At 45.5% G+C, this 22,500-nt stretch overlaps 1 protein-coding gene across 1 annotated transcript in view; it reads left to right on the top strand.

Moving 5' to 3' along the window:
• The first annotated feature begins 7,663 nt into the window (after positions 1-7,663).
• Positions 7,664-22,500, top strand: part of rnf220a (ring finger protein 220a) — a 32,302-nt gene continuing 17,465 nt past the window's right edge. Inside the window, 7 exon segments of the mRNA XM_071537404.1 lie at positions 7,664-7,872; positions 8,034-8,076; positions 10,996-11,120; positions 12,215-12,344; positions 19,309-19,501; positions 20,288-20,343; positions 20,505-20,622. Coding sequence (XP_071393505.1) covers positions 7,846-7,872; positions 8,034-8,076; positions 10,996-11,120; positions 12,215-12,344; positions 19,309-19,501; positions 20,288-20,343; positions 20,505-20,622 — 692 coding nt within the window. The 5' untranslated portion in view covers positions 7,664-7,845.

Here is a 22,500-nt window from a genome sequence, read left to right as displayed (position 1 = left end):
CACACACACACACACACACACGCATGCATGCATATACACATACTTGCTGGGATGCATGATGTGTTTTCTTTAATTCTTTCTTTCTGTCTTCCTTTCTTAAATCTCTAATTCACTCTTTTCTCCCCCCCCCCCCCCCCCCCCCCCCCCTCTCCCTCCTCCTCAGTTTAATACAATGTTTACAAGCCGGCTGATTGTCCTCCACATATTTCAGAGTCCAAAGTGGCCCGGGGCCGACTCCACTGACAAATCAAATCACCGCAAAATCAGTTATTTCCTGCTTCTGCCACCGCAAACACAGGCTGTGTGTGTGTGTGTGTGTGTGTGTGGCGTGCGTGTGTGTGTGTGTGTGTGTGTGTGTGTGAAATGAGAAGTTGCCAGAGAATGATTGCCTCAATAAAAAAATTATCCGGCCAATCTGCTTAGCAGTGGTACCGTTTGCGGTAATTGTTTCAAATACCATCCAGGGGAATGGAGAAGGAAGGGATGGAGGGATGGATGAATTGTTGGATGGGTGGATGGATGGATGGATGGATGGATGGATGGATTGTTCCAAATTCTTCCAAAAGAGGCTGAAAAAGTGGAGGATGGATGGAGAGGAGGGAAAGAGGGAAAGCATCTTCTTATTGTCGACTGCAATGAATCACAAATAATTATTTTTCAAAGAAGGCAGTCTATGCTTATGTATTTAATTTAAAAGCAGGGTCTCCACTGTGGCTCTGATGTCAAATTCCATGATTTCCCATCACTAAGTCCGACCTAAAACATATTATTCCTTCTTGGTTTGTTAATGTTGTTTTTCTAGAGGGCTTAGCAATCTGGTTTCAACTACAGTTGGGCGGAAAACCATCATCTAATGCAATGAATATATGAAACAACTCATAAAATACATTGTGGTATATTCCTGTAATGTGAACCATTTGTATAACACTCGTATATTCCCTGATATTCCCAGAGAATTTATCAGTTTCCCTGACTTCCTCTGTCTGGAAAACAGCTCACAAAAATCGATGATGTTCCAGAAATTCCGTCACCAGTGGGAACCATATTATAGCCTACATATTTTATGCCATTACTAGAAACCGAAAAACAGATAGAGAGACATAAGAGTATAAGATTCAACCATATGTACAAGATAGAACTTCACCTCCCTAAAATCTGCTTTGTCTTCTCTTTCTCCACCACAGTAAGCACCCGTCACCCAAGGATGGTCTAGTCACTCCAGGAACCCCCAAGGTGAGATGAACCTCCATTTATTGATCTATCATCTATCAACAGGCAACATGAAAAGTTCCTGACCTTTGACCTCCTTGTTTCTGGTTGCTTGCAATGTTGCTGATCTAGGAATTGAAGCTCATTCTACTGTGGCGCTCAAAGGAATTCGCTCAGCATAAGAGCAAACGCCTAAAATATGAATCTAAATTACACTTTTCAGCACTACAGCCGAGCATTTTTGTATTTTTTTGAAGGAGGAAAACACAAAATTCAGCCGAACAGAATCGAGTTTTCATCACAACTATTCATAGGGACTTGGTCATTTGCATTTGAAAAGCCAAAAAAGAGAGAAAAAAAAAAAGATGGAAAAAACGAAGATGAAAAGCAGGGCATGGTGACCCTGATTACATTTCAGAGCGTTTTTGACAACAAGTTTGCAACAATCTGTCGTTCCATACTGTCCAACTTTCACAGCTGTTATTTCTGCTGCCTCTGTTCTCCTCTGCTGAGAACAGAGGCAGCGGTGGAAATCAACTGTACTGTAGGCCTCATGTCTTATATCTTACACACACACACACACACACACACACACAGTATCAGTCTCCTGTGTGCATGGTCCAACAGGCAGCAGGGTCGAGAGCCACTGTACTGTGATTGTCCCAATTAGAGAGAGAGAGAGAGAGTGAGAGATGCAGACAGACAGAAAGGAGAAAAAAAGAAGAGAAGAAGAAAGACAGATAACGACAAATCGCTGGAAGACAGATCCGCGATTCCCTTATAGCGTCTGCCTCCACTAAGCATCCAGCCCCCAACGTCTGTCAGACTGAGGCCTTTTTTTTTTTTTAAATGAGAAGAAGACCTTTTTACATCCCTAACATGTTCTCTATGGCTGGTTTAACGCAGGACTTTCCAAATCCAGCTGCCGTTTCAGAGGGAGTTTAATAAGCTGTGGGGGGGGGGGAAAGGACGGACTTGATAAAATGATGTATATATAATGGAGAGAGAGATAAAGGGCGGCAGGATGAGAGAGAGAAAGGGAGAGGGGATGGGAGTGATGATGAAAGTTAGACAGAGGGCATCTGTCTTGACTATGAAAAAAAAAGTGCCATCTTAACAAGTCATTTAATCGTGTATTTAGTTGTAAAATCTTGTGTAAAAATCTGCCAATGGGGTGAGATAGTGTCACTTGTTTCCAGTGCAAATCGTTTCAAGTTATTGACACTTGTTTCTAGAAAATTCAAGTAGCCTAACAAGTGAAACTGCATTGGAAACAAGTTGGAATTACGTTTTATGACTGAATATGAGAGTAAATGACTTGTTAAGATTGACATTTCTACCAATTGCTACCAACTACCAAACCTTACAGCTAGTTAGCTGTTGCATAACTAACTTCAAAATGACGGGATGAAAGATCAAGACAGGACTTCTTTCTTTACTGAATCAAATGTTGCGTTAGCATGTGTAAAATCAATAAAAATAAATAATACACAGTGTCCACTGACTTTTCTTAGCTTCTTCTCTCCCTTAAGTTGCATTGTTGTTTTTCTAAAGCATGATGGGTACAGTTCAAGCACGTTAAATAGCGTTCACTTGTCCATGCGTGTTATTTCTTGAACATTTCACCAAGTGGCTCCACCAGGTTGAGCCTGAGCCAACATGGCCGACAACATGCAGATGAATAATAGCCTATATAACTCCTTAATCAGATGCTTCATCCTCTCAATGTTTGTTTTTATTTCCCACCAAAGAGCACACCAAAGCTAAAGTCAGATATCCGACTAGTGCATCCGACGTGCACATGAATGCGGCACGATACCGTCGTCATTTCCCCCGCACCTTTGGGTGCTGACCCAAAGCGGTCACTCTGCAGCACCCGCAGCCCGGGTGCTCGGGCTCGTACTTGAGGGGAGCCAAGGCGGAGCGGGGGGGTTGAAAGGGCGAGCTCCGGCCGTGACTGAGCATCTCGCCGCGGCCGCTTAGTATTCAGCGGCAGGAGCGTGGAGAATGCAGAGGAGCCCGCTGCTGCCGCCCCGCACCGCCCCGCACCGCCCGCCCGGGGCGCGCCGGAGATTAACCCCGACGCACCTCCTTACCGGGCCGATCGCCGCCCCGCTGCGTACTCCCTGCCACTCTCAGGCCTTCGGGGTCAGGGGGGAAGAAGAGATGTGATAACTATGGATAGGCCCCGCATACTCTCGGACACACACACACACACACACACACACACACACACACACACACCCCCCCCCTCTCTTCTTTTCAGTTTTTTATGCACACTTACACTTAGAAAACACAGATTAAAGTGCGTTCAAATTGTAAATACACACACTTTCTGATGTGCTCTATACAGTCTAATGCAGTTATCACACAATCAGCTCAATCTAGGTTTGCATTGCAACCTTTATCCGCTCATTTTGCACGTTCATTAGACTGCTTCGGCTTCAAAGTGTGAAATTTCAACGCGAGAATCTCTAAATATCTCTGAGTAGAATACACTTAAATGTCATTCCCCTGTGATAAAACTGAAGCATATCCCACACAAAGCCTTCAGGTAAATGATTTCCTGACCTTTTTAAACCAAGGGGGGAAGAAACACACACACACACACACACACACACACACACACAGAGGCATAAAGGGCCCATGCATAATGTCCAATTTACTGTGGCGGCTCTGGAGGTTGGTCATTTCTCACATATTATTATTAGATTACGGCTGTCGAGCACTTAAGCCTCTGCTCTGCCCCTTTCCGCTTGATTAATAGGAGACGACTGTAAATACAAATATTTCATAGCTGCCTTGTAAAAGAAAAAAAAAAAGAAAAAAGCAGCAGAGCGCAACACACACACGCATAAAAAAACATAAGCACACACACACACACACACACACACACACAGACAGAGCTAGATCTCTGTCAAGACTAAGCCCAGTAAAAAAAGAATTGCTCTTCTCTCCTTTTTCTCTCTTTCTTTCACTCGTTCATTTGAGGAATTAACTGGATTGTCACTGAGTGGGTTAGGATAGGATATTGGTGTGTGTGTGTGTGTGTGTGTGTGTGTGTGTGAAGTGTTGTGAGACAGCTTTATGGACAGACAAAGTGTCCCGTAATGTTACCGTCCTCTCCTCCTTTTGAGATGTTTACCCTTCCCTCCTTTCTCCTCCTCCTCCTCCTCCTTCCTCTCCTCCCTTTTCAATCACTCGCTCTTCCCTAACTCCTCTTAACGTCTCGTAAACATTAACTCCAATCAGTGGAAGGGATTTTATAGACAAAGTCAGGCGGGTTACAGTCATCATCAGTGACGTGTGGCGCTCCGCAATAACCCACGCTGAATTCTCCAAGGGTAAAGATTCCCTTTCTTTTTTTCTTTTTTTTTTTTATAAAGAAAAGGATTTTTTTAATACAGAAATAAAGCTTGAATTTTATACCCTTGGGTATTTTTGAGAGGGTGTATGCAAGATGAAAAGATTTATTTATTTTTTGGTTTAAGATGATTTTTTGGTGGTTTGTGATTGGTAATAAATGTATATTTTTCTCTTCTCTTCTCTTCTCTTCTCTTCTCTTCTCTTCTCTTCTCTTCACCTCTTTATATCTCCTTTTCTCACTTTTTCTCTTCTCTGATCTCCTTGCCTCTTATTATTTTGATTGGTCATTTTCCTATCCTCTCCTCTCTCTCTCTCTCTCTCTCTCTCTCTCTCTCTTTCGCTCGCTCTCTCTCTCTCTCCATCTCTCTCTCCAGTCGTTGCTGTTGTCGGTGCACATCAAGCGTGAGGGCGAGTCTCCCGTGGTCTCGCCTCTGTCCTCCGAAGACGCCCACCACTCCGACAGATACCAGGTCACACGCTCACACACACACACACACACACACACACACACACACACACTCGAATGACATCAGTCTAGGTCGATGTCTCCCCTTGGTCACTTAGGTCACTTATCCCACATGAATTTAGACTGAAGTGAAGAGTATTCAGTTAAACTTTCTTTTTTCTTTATTTTCACCTTCTTTTCAATTCTAAAAAGTGCAATACTACATACTGTTATGCAAGGTCAAAGGTCAAGCACAGTATGTTTACACAGCCACTCAACTCAGTATCATCACATAGGGTCTGAATACTTTTATAGTCAATATAAGCATGCTCACTCTATTCCACTATATAGCCCTAGCCCTCTCCACTAATTAGCCTGCTATCTACTGCTATGGCTTCTGTAAGATTCGTCCAAAGTACACACACACACATTTTCCTATATGTATGTTCTGGTATAGGGATTTCATCTGGTTTTTGGAAAGTCAATTTAGCTGATGAGAAGAGAGAACATAGACACGGAAAGCATCCATGTGTCCCCAGTGGATCATTCGCTCCGGTGCTCCATGCTAACACTTTAGCATTCACCATGTTGAGTGATAATAGGCGATTAGCATTTTAACTCGATATAGCTGATGCAGCCAGGTTTATTTTTGGAACTGATTAAGGTGAGCAACTACATATTCATCCGCTGTGCAGTGATTTTTAGCAGCACACAGTCTCCCATTGCCCACCACCTTAAAAACAGAGAAAGTAGTCCCTGCTAGTTCGTTATTTTTGTATATTTGTGTAAATTTTACAATCACCTACACAAAACTGCCTGACTTAGCATCATTTACGATTACTTACATTTAGCTTTAGCTGCTACAAGTTCTCTTTTTCTCATTTTTGAGATAATGCTAGTCGCCTACTATCACTCAACATAGTGTATGCTAAAGTGTTAGCATGGAGCCCACTGTCACTCAACATAGTGTATGCTAAAGTGTTAGCATGGAGCACTGGAGCCAATGATCTAGCCTACCGGGGACTCATTGATGATTTTGGTGTCTATGTTCTCATCACTTAACTGTTAAGTTGACCAGTCTCCCCAAAACTTGCTCTATTCCTTTAATTAAAGCCACCACCCCCCTCTTCTTCTATCTCTTATATTTGTCAAAGTTTGCCCCGGTGGGGTTTAATCCTCATGGCTGTGATGTATCACCGGGTTAAGTGGGTTTCCCCCCTTTCACCATAAAATAAGAACTATTAAGTCCATGCAGACGTCCCATCCATACGTTCAGGATGACACAGCTCATAAAGGGCTTATAGCGATAAAGTAGATTTTCTCATTAAGTGAAACTGCTGAAATCACCTTATATTATACAAATGATTAAGTCAATGGCGATTCCCTTTACCACCCGGAAAGTGTAGCGTAATGGAAGACTTTGCCATCTTCTCCCCCCGCTGTCAGTCTGTCTCAGTACTCTTTCTCTCTCTCTTTCTCTCTCTCTATACCTCTTTCCTTGTTCTAAAAACCTGACCTATCCCCGGCCATTTAGCGAGTGTATCATAATGATATGATTCGGTAGCGGCGGTATAACTCATGCGTCGGCACTCGAGAGCGAGGGGGGGGAAAGAGAGGGAAGGAGAGTGGAAGAGAAGAGGATGAAGGGAGGGAGGGAGGGAGGGAGGAGAGAGAGAGATGGAAGTTGATGGACGACGGGGGCCAGATTGAACCGCTGCCTGCTCACTGTTGCTGTGTCAAAGAGAGGGCACCCGTAACAGTGACTGGATGCTTCAGTCAGCACATAGCCAAAGACTTGCAGGCTCCTGGGTTTGAATCCCAGTGGAGGGAGGGAGGGAGGGAGGGAGGGAGGGGGGGGGGGACTTGAGGTGCACATTCTGCAAGACAGAGAAGAGGAAAGGAAGGAGGAATCTGACCTCCCTCAATGTATTCCACAAAGCTATATTTCTTAATGATAAGGCCATTATATTTAATGATACCCCAGGGGTCCTGCTGGACCACCCAGGACCCCCAAAAAGTCCCAGATTCACATGTAGATAAATGTAGAATTTCATTGTAAATTTGCACGCATAATTCTAAAACATCCTGTGGCACACCGCAAGTGCATAATAAGGACTTCAATGTGATTTGTAATAGCCACAAAGCAAAAGTTTAAAAGTGTTTTTCATTCTTTGATCTTGTTTTCCAGAGCTTTGAAAGATGATATTTCATGCTATAACATGACATACTTGCATTGTATGTAATTTGCAGTGATTATACAGTAAATAGTAGACAGTAAAGTCTCATAAAGATGCTTAAATCTAATTTGGAAACAAGCTTCTCTATTTGAAATGTATCAACTATCTGATGTAGTTTGATTCCCCATAACACTTTGTAGTGCTTTTATAAACATTATTATATTTGTTATATATTTATATATTGTTTCACATTTCATAATAACAATTTATTGTTATTAGTAGTAGTATTTTTTAGTAGTATTAGTATTATCATAACTCTCACACTGAATCTGAAAGGGAGAAGACCATTTTAACATCTCATCCAGTGAAACCCGCTGCTTCCCCCTAGCGGCCCAAAGTGGGAACAGCACCGCTCCCTTCCGCCTCCAGCCCGGGTCACATGACCAAAACAAGCCAACATGGCTGCGGACATGAGTGTCTTCGCCGATACGGGCGCCACTTTCAATCCATTTCCATCCGTTTAAAATTATAGACACAAGCCTCTATTTACAGTGATGTAGAGTATCGGGAGACACACGAGACTAGTTGGCACAGGAGAGTTTTAGCGGCTGCTACAGCGGCTCTGAATGGCAAGTTGTCAGCCCACTCATGGAGGAGGTGCAAAACAAGAGAGAAGTAGGTTTTGTTGTTTACTCTCCCTCAGTCTCAGCAGACAGCCGTCCACCATCCACTGCAATCTCACTCTGAGGAGTTACATTTGTACCTGTGAGCATATTATAATGTTTCCTCAATATCTAACGCACATTTTCTCCTCTTTCCTTTCTTTCTATTTGCAGACGTTTTTACGAGTGCGGGCAAATAGGCAAACAAGATTGAATGGTACGTACACACATCATATATCACCATTTAAGTAGCTTAATGACACTTAATATTGCTCATTATGATGCTTAATATGTTTTCCATGTGTTTTACTTTGTATAGGTGTGTATTATGAGTGTATTACAAGTGCTATACACAGGCTTCATTTTCTGGGGGGCGGGGGGGGAGTATGACTTTTTTGACTGAAAAGTCAAGTACATATTACATGGAAAGCAACTTCAACTCACTTCATAACAATCTACTGGCATGTATTTTGTAGCTTGTTTCACACTCAGTGACTATAATTTTTTATTATGCCACAAGAAGGCCAGGTAGGGTTTACCAGGTGCATTGAACACAGGACTTGAAACACTTTTTTAATTCTGTCAAAAGATATTCTTGCTGATAAATCATTAAAGCAATAAGATAGGAAAAGAGTCATTCTTTATTTTGAAGGAAAATGGGTCATATCAGATAATGAGCAGGCCCTGGCCAGCCCTGTTTGTCCTTGTTGTGGAGACATTTTGTCCTGTAACAGCTTTTCTGACTAAGATGGAACAAGCCACGAATTTATCACAGTCATGGAAAGCCACCAGTGAAATACAGAGACAACTTTATACACACCTATCAGGCTGATTGACACCCATATATAGGATAGGAGGATCCCAGACAGGGAAAGGCAAAGTGAAAGAGAACTGTACCCCATGTGATAATTAAAAAAAATAGAATTATAAAATCCATCCCGCTTATTTCAGCGTGAAGTTAAAGAAAACAGTGCTCTAACTTCCTACCCTTCCCTTTCGTTAATTTTCCATAAATCGATTCAGTGATAATACCTATCCATGCCTCTACTAGTCCGGTCCCTTTCCTTAGGCTTCATGCTGAGACACCCGATGAGTTTTTCTCTTCGCCACACCAAACTCCACACATGCATACATCATAGATCATCATTCAACTTTTTCCAAGTAGTCAGGATCTACTGGTACAAATTCAAGTAATCCACCAAGCAGCTGCTATTTCAATAAAATCTTAACTCTTGCACCTGGTTTTGTTATTCCTCCTTGATTTTCCTATTTCTGATGGAAGAAAATGTAGCCCTTACTGCCCCATACGGTTGCTAATAAGCTTCTTAAATGAAGTCCACAGTAACAAGTGAAACTGTCTCTTAGGCTTCAGAGCCTCTAGCCGGCCTCCTAAATGGCAAACATGGCAAATCTCCTTAACGCTGGCCACAATCCATAGTCCCCTAGCATCTTCTATATTTGGGTTAGGACCTAAAAATGAGTCGCAGGCTCTTGTCCGATGGCTCCCAAAGTCACGTGACAGGAGAAGCACTGTGTTTTCATGAGCCTGGGTCTATAGATAAGAGACTAGCTCCATGCTGAACCACCGATACAGACCGAGCATCTCTAATAAGCCCCATGTTATTTCACACACATGCTGGTTTTGTCAGCTGCATCTCACCTGTGTGTGTTAGTTGCTCTGGAGTATTTTTTTTGCTATATTACTAAATGTATAATTTTCGCTCCTCTCAAGTTTTAGTGAGAATACCCAACGCTTCTCCCTCAAGCCTCCCCAGTTACTGAATGGGTGTAAACTGAGAAAATCTAATATCAATATCTTTATAATAGTGTTGCTCTGTTTTTACCCATCGACTGATATCACAGTGATTGTTGCCTCTTGTTACGAGACATTTACTGTTTCCTGACACGCCGATAACCCGCCGCTTTCCAGTCGGAGCCCGTGACAAGAGCCGGTGAAGACTTAGTTTAAACTTCGCCCCCCATTACTTTCCCTCTGCCCTCATGTGGAACCGGGAATCGTTCTCGGTGGGGTGTGTGTGGGGGGGGGGGGAAGAGATCCCTGCCGGACCTAATTAGCGGCCCCTTTCCTCTCTCTATTTAACAACGCCCCCCTCGATTAGCGTCAGGGGAGAATTGGCAAGGAGGAGGAGGAGGAGGAGGCAGTTTCTCTCTCTCTCTCTCTTTAACCCTCCCTCCCTCCATCTTCCCCCTGCAGTTATGGCATATTGCCTCATGTCCTCGCTTTCTCCTCCTCCTCCTCCTCCTCCTCCTCCTCCCTCCATCCCTCACCGGGGTCCCTCTTGGCCTCCTCCGCTTTCCCAGCCCAGCTAAAAATTAATGTCCCCGCGCGCCATTTGCAGTTAAGAAAAAACGACAGAGACTCGGGGCGCAATGGCCGGCTGTTCTGCTCTGTTAAATTTCTAATTATGTGTGTGTGTGTGTGTGTGTGTGTGTGGAGGGAGGAGAGAGAGGGGGGGGGTTAGCTGTGACAGGAGCGAAGGAGAGGAAGGGAAGCAGAAACAGAGGGAGAGGGTGGCAAGGATGGAGAGAGAGGGGAGATTGTTCTGTCACGTCGGGCTCTCGTCGTTTCTTTCTTAACACATGTGGGAAGGCGGAATAATCAGATCATGGGACAGATATCTGATTTAAATCCGTTTATCTCCCTTGCCTCGACACCCGAGCCCATGAACTCATATTGCTGCTCTGGTGGGCCTTGTTTTCGGGCCCAAACACATAGTTTGAGCAGCTCCCCACAAGCCCTTAACTGGTGAAATACAGTGACACAGTTTAATTTCTCATCGCTAATTGGGTTTGTGTTTGATTATACCATATGTAGGCTGGTTTCCATGAGGTTTCTCACTGTATCCCCAGAACGACAAGACTCCTTGCCGCTCATTAGTTCATTTAGATCGCTTGGAAATGTTTTACTTTGTTTTAGAACATTTCCCTACACACTGTAGTCTGTGGTTCATCTTAGAAATGTTGTGGTTGTATAAATCATACTGGTGTTTAACGTGGAAAAAAGACGAAAGTTCATGTACTCTATGTGAGGCTGTGTATTCTGTTTCGTTGCTAACCATCTCTCTCTCTCTCCTCTCTCTCTCTCTCTCTCTCCCCCTCTCTCTCTCCACTCCAGCCCGTATAGGGAAGATGAAGAGGAGGAAGCCTGAGGATGGGGGCCAGGTATGTCCGCTGTGCAGCGCCCCATTGGCTGGGAGCGAGGAGGAGATGAGTAGACATGTGGAACAATGCCTGATCCAGGTAGTACAACCCGGGCCCAGACCCCCCCCCCCGCCTACCGCCAGCCTGGACGGCCTGTCAACACCTCTCTTCCTGTAGATGCTGTCCGAGTCACCTCTTTACCTCCCGTAGATACCGACCAATAGCATCTGTCGTTCCTCTACACATCGACCAGTTACTGCTTTCCTTTCTGTAGATGCCAGTACTGCGGTCACATCATATGGGAATAACCGTCTGAATGACTTGACTGTAAAAAAAAATACAGACCTGAAAGTGTTCACATGTAGACTTTGGTTGCTGTTAATCAGCTTTTTTCAGCATCAGTTTAATAGGCCAAGTTAGTTTGCACATACAAGGAATTTGATATGACTTTTTCTCACTGAACACACATGAACTCAGTGATACATTTGAGGTCATATTTGGCAGCAAACTTTGTAATGTCTACCAAAAATCCAGCATGTAGTTGCGATCATGACTATCATTCCCTACAGTTGTTTACATGCATTTACATGCACCTGACATTTGACAGTAACAGTATTTTCAAATAGGAAGCTCCTATCTGCCGTTTTCCCCATATGACATGAACGCAGCACATCCAGTGGCACGTAGTTCCCGTAGATGCTGACCACTCTCCTCTTTATCTCGGGTAGATCTCAACCAGTTGCGTCCGTTGTTCCCATAAATGCCGACCAATCACGTCTGTAGTTCCTGTAGATGCCGGCCAATCAGGCTCTGCTTCCTATAGATCTTCTACCAGTTCCCTCCCCTCTCTCTGTTTTCTAGCTGTCGGTCACCAATCACCACCTGTCTTCTGTCTCACCTCACTGATCTCTATCCATCACACTAGCTGTAGAGCCACTAACCTCCTCTAGATCAACCACTTCTAATAGTACACTAATGTTGTAAGTTGTTGATAAATAAATATTGTATATAAATAGAAATTATGAAGTAAATACATATTAATATTATAAATATTCTATTTTAGTGGTACTTTTTGTTTTGAAACTCAGTGAATATACAGTATATGGAAAAACTACCTGTGGTACTGTGTTTGCCCGTTGTGTGTGTGATTTTGCTTGGATTAACGTGTACGTGTGTGTGTGTGTGTTTGTCAGCGCGAGGGTGCGTTTGGCGAGGATGACTCCGTAGACATGGACGGAGAGAACGGGCGGGGCTTCGAGGAGTACGAGTGGGCGGGGCAGAAGAGGATCAGAGCCACCGCGCTGCTGGAGGGAGGCTTCAGAGGTACACACACTCTCACACACACACACTACACAATGCAAGATTTGTTTTAAACTGGCAATTACAGTGCAGAGGCAGGGAAACAAGTCTCTCTCTCTCTCTCTCCCTCTCTCTGTGTCAATATCTCTCTCTCTCATATCTCTCATCTCTCTCATCTTGACAACAGAAGTGTCAAATGGTTTCAGCGCTGGTCTGCGTGCGTGTGTGTGTGTGTTATGCTGCTATGTTTTGTGTTGATGTAGTTGTCCAGTCCTCTTACTGGTTCTAGATGGCTGTCTGACCCGTCATGGCTCCATGGTCATGTCCCTTCGCTCATTTGTTCATTCATTCGCGCGTTGTTTCTTTCTTACTTTCTCTCTCTGTGTCTCTCTCTGTCTCTCTCTCCACCCATCCATCACTCCCTCTGTCCCTGTCCGGTCGCAGCAGTGTTAGTTCTGTGAGACCGGGCTTGAGTGCGACTGGGGAGCCATAATGGTGCCGGCGGTCCTGGTGGCGGTCCGGGTTGGCCCGAGGTCGGCCCGGCCCGGCCCGGCTCGGCCCTCCTAGCAAGGGGAAGGAAAACACATTTAGCTGGGCAATTGACCCGCTGGTCGCCACTGTGTGTGTGTGGGTGTGTGTGTGTCAGTGTGTGTGTGTGTGTGTGCCCAGAAATGCAATTATAGAACTGGACCGGAGAGCTGGTCGCTGGGGAGCACAGCGGCTGCTCTCTGACACAAACACACCCACAATGCTCCCACTTCTCTCTCTCTCTCACCGTCTCTTTTTCCCATCCGGTCTCTCACATTCTCTCCATTTCTTACTTTTCCCCCAACTTTTCCTTCTCATTGTGTTGGACAAATTTCACTCTCGGTTTTTCCGCTGCCAGAGCTGAGTAGTAAAGTGTTATATTGGCTTTGCTGCGTTTCCAGGAACGAGTAATGTCACAAACTACGTCGGTCTCTCAGTAATAATTATTAAATATCGGATTGAAGTTGAATTCTTTATAGTTAGCTGTCTCCCTCTTTCAGTTGAAGCACGCACTGAATTAACTCAACCTATATGAACTGGCTTGGATAAGTAATGGTGGTAAAGTTGACTTTCTGGGGGTGGAAGTATTCCCACTACTTTGATTTTATCGAGCAAAATGATGACAAGAACATTGGACATCAACGCTGTTTTGGGGAGGGGAGGAAAGCCAGATTTATTTATTTTTTCTAAGAGGATGGATGTAAAGGATGCAGTTGCCAAGTTTAGGCTGTGAACAGAAAACTAAAGGAACATGTAGTATAATGAAACACTGCTCCCAGGATGTAGTAACTAAAGTAATATCACTGATTTTTGAAATGAGTAATAAGTAATGTATTGCTTTCTTTGTTGAACCGCTTTCCTTCAAATGGAAGATGGAACATATAAGGAAATATATTCTTTTGTTTTTCTAATTGTTGGAATACATGCAGCTAAATGATTCAAACTGCACAGAGCATTTCAGACCATGCATACATGTTCATTTTGCATTTAGAGTAAGCTTTGTCCAGTATCAACGACACATTTCAATATTCTGACCAGCTCAGTCTCCAGAGTGGCCTCCATTACTGTGACGCTGAGACAAACAAGTCTCTACAGTGCATTCTCTCTATCGCTCTTGTTTCAGATTTGTGTGTGTATGTGTGTGTGTGTGAGGGAGGGAGGGAGGGAGAGAGAGAGAGAGGCAGGCCATCGAGATGTGCGCAGATGGAGGTAAAGAGTTGTTGTCGTCTCTTAAGAGGCTCTTTCAAACTCTCTCGGCTCTGCCTCCGCTTTCATCTGCCTCTCCTCCTCCTCGCCTCCCCCCCTCTCTCTCTCTCTCCCTGTTCGATCTGTTGTTAAACACACACACGCTGAGGCTCACCTGCTCCTCTCTCTCTCTCTCTCTCTCTCTCTCTCTCTCTCTCTCTCTCTCTGAAAGCCAGGGAGAGAGAAGACGAGACAGATCAATGTTGAAATCTCGACTAAACCGCGTAAAAGAGTAGGGGGTGGGGGGGTGGGGGGTGTACCGGCCTCCCCCGTCCCTCCATCCGTCGCTTCATCCGTCCTTCCATCCCTCGTTCCCGTCGTTAAACGAGCAGACAGGACCCTTCTGCCGCGCTCTAATAGGGCACCTTGTGATGTGACACAGATAACAGAGGTGGCCCGGGGAGAGCGACTTGAAACACGCCCCACACACACACACACACACACACACACACACAGAGAGGTATACGCACGCCCCGGCAGAAGGCTCAGAAGGTGGATTTTGTCTTGAAAGCTCCTCAGTGGTTCAAACACACACACACACACAGCTGCTGTATCCAGCCGGCCCTCGAGAGCCAACCAGCCGCGGCCAGACGGATGTAGAGATGTTGCGAGGAGGTGGGGGGTAGGGGGGGTGAGTGGGGGGTGGGGGGTGGGGGGTGTCTCTCCAGCCCGGCGGGATAAAGAGAGGGCCTATCCCTCTGTGAAGTGCCACCATCCTTCCCTCCCTTTGAGAGCGCGAGGAAGAAAAGGCGAGAGGGGGGTGAGGGGGGAGGGGAAGGGGGGGCCCTTTCAAGGCAGAGGAGAAGGAGGGGAGGGGGGTGAAAAAAAAATCGAACAAGATCACTTTATGATTCAACTCTGCGTGCGCGAGGTGGAGACTTCCCCGTGTCTCGCACCGGCTTAGCCAGGTTGAAAGCGCAGACGGAGAGATCTCTTTATCTGGCTAGTGGGCTCGCTGTCTGTCTGGCTGTCTCTCTCTCTCTCTCTCTCTCTCTCCCTCTCTCTCTCTCTGTTTGTGCCGTTCGTTCATAACTTTGCGGGGGGAACTTTCGAAAGTCTATACTCGAGCAATGAGCCGCGCTTTACAGTCAACTTCAGAGCAGCCAAGACGAGTTGTAAGGCACAGTGGAAATCAGGCGGGAGAAAGGACGCAAATGTTGAGTTAATTAGATCTTTACCTCTCCACCGGCAATAAAAGTCTTGGAAGAGTAGCCAGGCAATGAGCTAATGCGTTGGCACATTCATATTTACATGAACTGTTATGCGGTCACCGTGTTTTATCAGGTGTGTTACAGCTGCCTCGAATGCATCTCAGCCAATCAGGACCGATCTATCATATTTTTTTCATATTTAGTAATCGATTAGCATTAGGGGAAAAGGTTCAGAATGGCAGCTTCGTCCCTTCAGTTGTCTTTATTGGCCTACGCATTTTGTGTCATTTCGTCATATAAGTAAATACATGTACGTAATCCATACTCTTCCCCATACTTCTCACTCTTACAGTCTCCTCAACATATTCAGACAGATTTTTGGCTGCATATGCTTATATATCCCCAAAAAATGTATGTTCTATTTTGATGTTTGTACTTTTTCCCTGCTGTATCCAATTATTATTTGCTGCAGCAGTGGCCCCAATTTCCCCACAGGGATCATGAGTTTCATTTTATCGTGATGTGTTTCATAATTTCAGTTTGACCCGCGTTTCTCGAGTGTTTTCTCCTGCTTGTGGCTAATGTTACAGCGAGATCTTGAGACGTTCTTACTGATCTGTTTTAGCTAAAACAAAAGTCCCCTGAAGTCATTGTTTTACTTTGTAACAAAATAGTTCACCCTTGCGGCATCAGCGTAGCCACAGAGAGACAGACAGAGAGGCAGGCGGGGGACAGACAGACAGACAGATCCTGAGTCTTGATAGCGGGGCGTCCTTAGAGAGGGACAGAGCGACAGAAGAGGGGGATTATGGCTGGTTGAGATGGCCCAAGGGGATGGAGGAGAGGAGAAATCTCTGCTTTGTAAATGGACTTCAAAGATGGCCGTCTCATGTCTTTGTGTCTGTGTCCCTTTCCCCATCTCTCTCTCTCTCTCTCTCTCTCTCTCTGACCTGTAAATGGCAGAGCGATAGCGCGACGACCTTTGACACCCCTCCTCTCTCGCTCTTAGGGGGGTCCCGATAATTGCCATGGCAACAGGACGCCGCCGAGGTCGGTCGATTGGTTGATCCGGGCTGTCAGTCAGTCTGATGAGGCCTTTGATCCTGCCTGCCTCTTCAGATCTGTACTTGTAGTGTTGTCGCTTTAGGGCAGTCGCCACGGCGACATGTATGTAGATTGGGTGTCCCCCCCGCGTCGCTGTCATGAAGCGTGTAACTCGGAAAAGAACATGTGTAGTTAGCGTGTTAAGAGTCAACGATATGCAGGAGATAGCTATGGTAATGAGACAGACCGGGAATGCCATTTAGGAGTTGGAGTGTGTGTGTGTGTGTGTGTGTGTGTGTGTGTGTGTGTGCATTGATCCTGTCCTATCTATCAGAAAAGAGGTGAAGCAGCTCATCGAACAAGGCTGGTACATGAAGAGAGGGGAGGAGAGAGAGAGGGAACTAGTGCTACATGAATAGAGAACATTAAGTAGAGAAGAAAAAATAGAGATAAAGAGAGAGGGAAAGAGAAGCAAAGAGTGAGAAAAAGTGAGGGATGGGAAGAAGGCGGGAAATGGAGGGTGACATGAGAGAGAAGGAAGATATGAAAGAAGGAGCCGTGATGGAAGAAAAAGAGGGGAGGCAGAAGGATGGAGGGAACAAGGAAGGGAGGAACGGATGGAAGGAGGAGGGGAAAGGATGAGAAGTGAAGGAAAAAAGAGGGAAAGGAGGAGGGAGGGAGGGTGCGTCAGTGCATAATGTGAGTGAAAGGCAGTTAGAGTGGGGCTGACCTTTCCCTGGCCAGATTAGATTGGCCTGCCAAGACTGCTTAGAGGGACAGATAGTAGCACTGGGAACACACACACACACACACAGAGCGAACACACCACACATACACACACACTGAACAGACCACAGACATGTACAGTACACACACACATGACATATCCAGGTTTGAAGTAGCCAAGCTTAGGTACCAATAAGAAAACACACACATCCTATCTGTCTGTAAGGGAATAAATAGTTTAAAACCATCTGAATGCTGTTAAAACTATCTTTGCTTCATCAGGTATCAGTCTTCCTGTAATCCAACAGCACTTCAAAATAAAATGCTCTTCCTATTTTACATTTACGTATTAGGTGTTTTGCTGATGCTCTTACTCAGAGTTTTTTTTTACCTAATGGTAAAACTGTGACAACACACCATGAGTGTCACTTTCCCTTTTTTTGTCCCATTCCACTTCATTTGACCTATTTCACAGGCTATATGGTAACGTAGTCTCTCTCCATAGCCACAATCAAAGCCAGTTTACCCACAATTCCAGTGGTTGTTGTCAATCGCCTTGTCCAACTAGCCGCAGGATCCATAGTTTGATCAATTGATTAGATTAACAAAGATCCACCCCACCCTCACTCCTTAACATCAGTGCATCGGTGGTTAGGGTTCAGAGCTGTCTATCTATTTTCCTCTCATCCGTTGTGGATAGGATGGCACAAGTCATAGTCTCAGATGGGAATAGAGGGTGTAGATGAAGAGCTTCTTGTCAAGTCAAATGTGGAATATGTGACACAAATTCAGTGAGTGATGAACAGTGAGCTTTTCCAGAAATCAAGGCTTTCTTGTATGCGGAGGATGAACGAAGTCTGTGACAGTGTCTTATGTCAAAATTAAGTTGCGTTGAAGTCCAATTCTTTGTCTGTATGGCGTAATATGTGCTGCGTTACCATTGTCCCAGGCCCCGAAAAGCCACAGCGTCAGTAGCCAGGCGGCAGATTTATGCTGCGTGGCCATTGTTCCCATATGTTCCCCTCAGCCGCCGAGACCAAATAAAAGTTAAAAGGTCCTTTTTATTTGATCACTAAAAACCATGGGCCAGTTGTAAAACGGCTTAGCATTGGTGGCGCGTTTTTATCACGGCAGCTTTCAGTCTCTCTCTCTCTCTCCTTCTTCCTCACTCCTCCCCCCCCCCCCCCTTTTCCAGAGTGAGAGCGGGCTGAATTACAGAGGGGAGAGTCAGGACGGGGGAGAGAATAGGTGGCAACCGCAGATCCTTGTAAATGTTTGAATCCCTAAAGATCCTCGGAGGACGAGGCCCGGCAATTGATTTGCAATTTGACAGAGACACCGTAGTGCTCGCCGAGACCCACTGTTATAGGAAGTCTAGTATCCAGACTTGGCACACACTGGGACAGGGGGGGTAAATAAGATGGCTGTCAGCTCTGTCTAGCCCCGCATCTGGTCCTCACACACACACACACACACCGCACTAGTCCAGCTGAGAGCTTGTAGAAATTGGGATAGGTGTAAATAAGATGGCTGTCAGGCCTGTCACTGGGAGACACACACAGACGGCTTCAGAGGCAGAGCTTAAGTGAAACACAAGCTTGCACACACACACACACACCTACCTACCTTCATGTGGTTGAATAGACAGTGTGTAAGTGACAGACACCTACACACGCATGCACAGACACACACACACACACACACCTACCTTCACATGGTTGGATAGACAGGGTGTAAGTGACAGGTAGACAGACTCATGCTCGCACACCCACACACACACACACACACACACCTTGAAGGGGTTGGAGAGACGGGGCATAAGTGACAGAAGGACAGACAGTCTCGCACAAACACCGGAGAGACGCCTCTAAGTGACGGACACACACACACACACACACACACACACACACACAGTTGGCTGTGCGGCTAAGTGGAGCTGAAGGAAGCAGTCAGGCAGCGGCAAGAGTTTGTCTGAGCGTTCATCACTAGGTTTATAGAAGTGCCAGTCACACAAGCACACACACACACACACACAGGGTAAGAAGAAGTGCAAAGATTGATGGGTAACGTGTCGGTCTTCATCAGTTCACCACAAGTCCAATCGCTGTCTCTCTCTCTCCACCTGTCCTACTCTCTCTCCCACTCTCTTTCTTGTGTCCCCTTCCTTAAACAGTCTTAAAAGTCTTAAATTTAAGGCCTTTAAACGCATTAACATGTCTCTCTCTTTCTCTCTCTCTCTCCCTCTCTCTCTCTCTCTCTCTCTCTCTCCCTCCCTCCCCCCCCCTCTCTCTCAGGAACCGGCTTCGCCATGTGCAGCGCCAAGGAGAGCGCGGCGGACAGCGACGCCGACCTGGACGTGGACGGGGACGACACCCTGGAGTACGGCAAGGCCCAGTACACCGAGGCCGACATCATCCCCTGCTCCGGGGCCGGCGAGGACCAGGGGGAGGCCCGCGAGAGGGAGGCGCTACGGGGAGCCGTCCTCAAGTACGAAACGAGACCGCCAAGGTGGTTTTTCTAGCGGTTTTAGTCGGATGTGCCGCTGTTATCGAGAGGGAGTAGACCCAACCCCATGTTTCTGTTTTAATGCATTATAAGGAATGAGTGGCTTTTTCCTTTTTGGTTCTGCTGGTTAATAGTGAAAGGAGACAGCCTTCTACCCTACTAGTTTTCTACCCCTCTTTTCTTATAGAATTTTTTGTATTTGGGTTAAATCTGTTGACTTTTAGCTGTTAGGTCTAAGCTAGGGCTGGGAAATATATCAATATTATATCGATATCGTGATATGAGACTAGATATCGTCTTAGATTTTGGATATCATAATATCGTGATGTGGCATAAGTGTTGTCTTTTCCTGGTTTTAAAGGCTGCATTACAGTAAAGTGATGTCATTTTCTGAACTTACCAGACTGTTCTAGCTGTTCTATTATTTGCCTTTACCCACTTAGTCATTATATCCACATTACTGATGATTATTTATCAAAAATCTCATTGTGTAAATACTTTGTGAAAGCACCAATAGTCATCCCTACAATATTGTCGCAATATCGATATCGAGGTATTTGGTCAAAAATATTGTAATATTTGATTTTGTCCATATCGCCCAGCCCTACTTATAACTGAACATTTAGCCCACTTCATAGAAAATACCGAGATATATACTGCGTATCGCCATTCAGCCTAAAAATACCTGATAATGATTTTTGGTCCATATCGCCCAGCCCTAGTCTAAGCTCTCTTTCATAACAACGTCTGTGTGTCACTGTGTTGCAGTGGTGGGATGCCTTCTAACAGAATAACACCCGAGTTCTCCAAATGGGTCAATGACGGTGAGTACGGCAAAACCAAACGCATTTAAGACAAACACAACACACATTATAGACAAAGTAATACACAATTTTTTTGCAAAGTGTGGAATTGCTTATCGCAGTTGGGAAAGACACCCTCCAGTGTTCTCACATCGCCTGTGTGTGTGTGTGTGTGTCTGCAGAGATGCCTTCAACGAGCAACGGCGAGAGCAGCAAGACGGACCCCAACACTCCCTCCTCCTCCTCCTGCTCTTCCTCCTCCTGCGCCCCGCGCACCTGTAAAAACAGCGAGATCGAAAAGTAGGTTACACACACACAAGCGTATGCGCGCGCACGCACACACACACGCCTTCGCTATGATGTAGTGGTAAAAATGAGATAGAAAATTACTCTTTCACTTTCCCCCATCGCAGTATCAGATATATCACACACACACACACACACACACACACACACCCGGCGTGATTCTATGACTTTCTGATGAGTTTTCTTACTTGTGGGAGAGTCGCGTTCTGGAGGGGTCATAAATGATGCATTTTGTGTGGATATTCTTTGTGTGTGTGTGTGTGTGTGTGTGTGTGTGTGTGTGTGTGTGTGTGTGACGACAGGGAGGGTCTCTTCAGGTATTGATCTTCTCTGCAGTCCTGTTCTGTCTGAGCACAGAGCTGGCTTGGAATCGTTAATAGGGACACACACACACGCACACACACACACACAGATGCCGGGCACACACACACATATGTCAATGCAGCAACGTGTAGACACATGCAAATCTCTGTTCACACCGGTGTCCACGCACACACGCCTACAACGCAGTTTATACACTGAAACAGAAACTGTGTGTGCAGAAACATAAGTGCTTGGCCGGCGCCCCAGACGATACACAGTAGCGCTACACACCAGCGGTTGTTAAGTGTCATCAAGTGAAAATAAGCAGCCAGGTTGGTTTACAATGGGGACACACTAGACAGCTGAACAGGCTGTAAATAGATGGGGCATCACACATTTACCAACTGGCATTCACCAATCACATGGTTTGGATTCGGGGAACACACACTTGATGACGAGTTGGATTTGGGGCTCACACACTCAACATCCCAAATCTCACATATACATGAACCCTCGGGCTTCTACAACACAGAACCAAAACAAACATTAAGGGTGGAGCATTTTACTTTCCAAGCATTTTTTTTCCTGCTCCACTCTGATTGCTCCATTCAGATTTGTGCCATTGATCATTAAGTTGCGTTGCGTCACATTACAGGAGGACATCAACACTTGTCCAGATTCATGTTGAAAAAGTAGATGTTTGAAATAATTGTGACGCCCCAGACTAGGACTCCGAAAATCAGTTGTAAAATTGTACCTATGATTGGTGTAAAAGTCATGCAGTGTGTCCCCAGCCTGACTTGGACCTGCAAATAAGCAGAGGCAGGCGCACAAGTAGAAAACTGTTACACTGTAGGATGTGCTTGTGCTTCAGTGAGCTGCACTCACAATGGTGTTAGTTAGGCTCTCAAACCATGTCACACATCCTACCTTCTCGCTCTTTAATATGCATTAGCAAATAAAGCAGATACTGTGCAGAAATAAATCAGAATTACTCCCCCAAAAAAGTTAAATATTTGAAGAAAAATTCCAAGTGGCATGTGGAGTTATGGATTTGAATGCCATTACTCAAAGGTGGAGGCTGGATTGGACAGTGTAAAGAACCCCGGTGCCTAGTTGTTGTGTACACACACACACACAAACTATTTCTCACACACACACACACACACACACACACATACTCACAAGCAGACATGCTGCCCTATCCATTAGAACACCCTGTGTGTGTGAAAGGCCAGCGCTCCCTAATTCCCTCATTTCCATCCCCTCATCCATATTCTGCCACAAGAAAACAATCTCTCTCACACACACACACACACACACACATACTCGCTCGCTCGCTCACACTCACCCACACCTCGTCCCCTGCATGGGTAATAGAGGTCAGCTCATTGCGAGAGTGAGAGAGAAAGAGAGAAGCGGGCAGGCGAGCAAAGAGAGAGAGGGATTTGGTTGATTGCTTGCTTCTGCATGTCTGGCATATTCCCCTGTCCTTTTGCCCCATGCGATTACTTCACACACACACACACACACACACACACACACACACACACACACACACACACACAG

This window comes from Centroberyx affinis, unplaced genomic scaffold (assembly GCF_046629955.1).
Source record: "Centroberyx affinis isolate AG114_WGS23_722 - 3 ecotype Tasmania unplaced genomic scaffold, CSIRO-AGI_Caff_v1 ptg003040l_1, whole genome shotgun sequence".
Taxonomy (NCBI): Eukaryota; Metazoa; Chordata; class Actinopteri; order Beryciformes; family Berycidae; genus Centroberyx; species Centroberyx affinis.
This window is presented reverse-complemented; position numbering and strand designations above follow the sequence as displayed.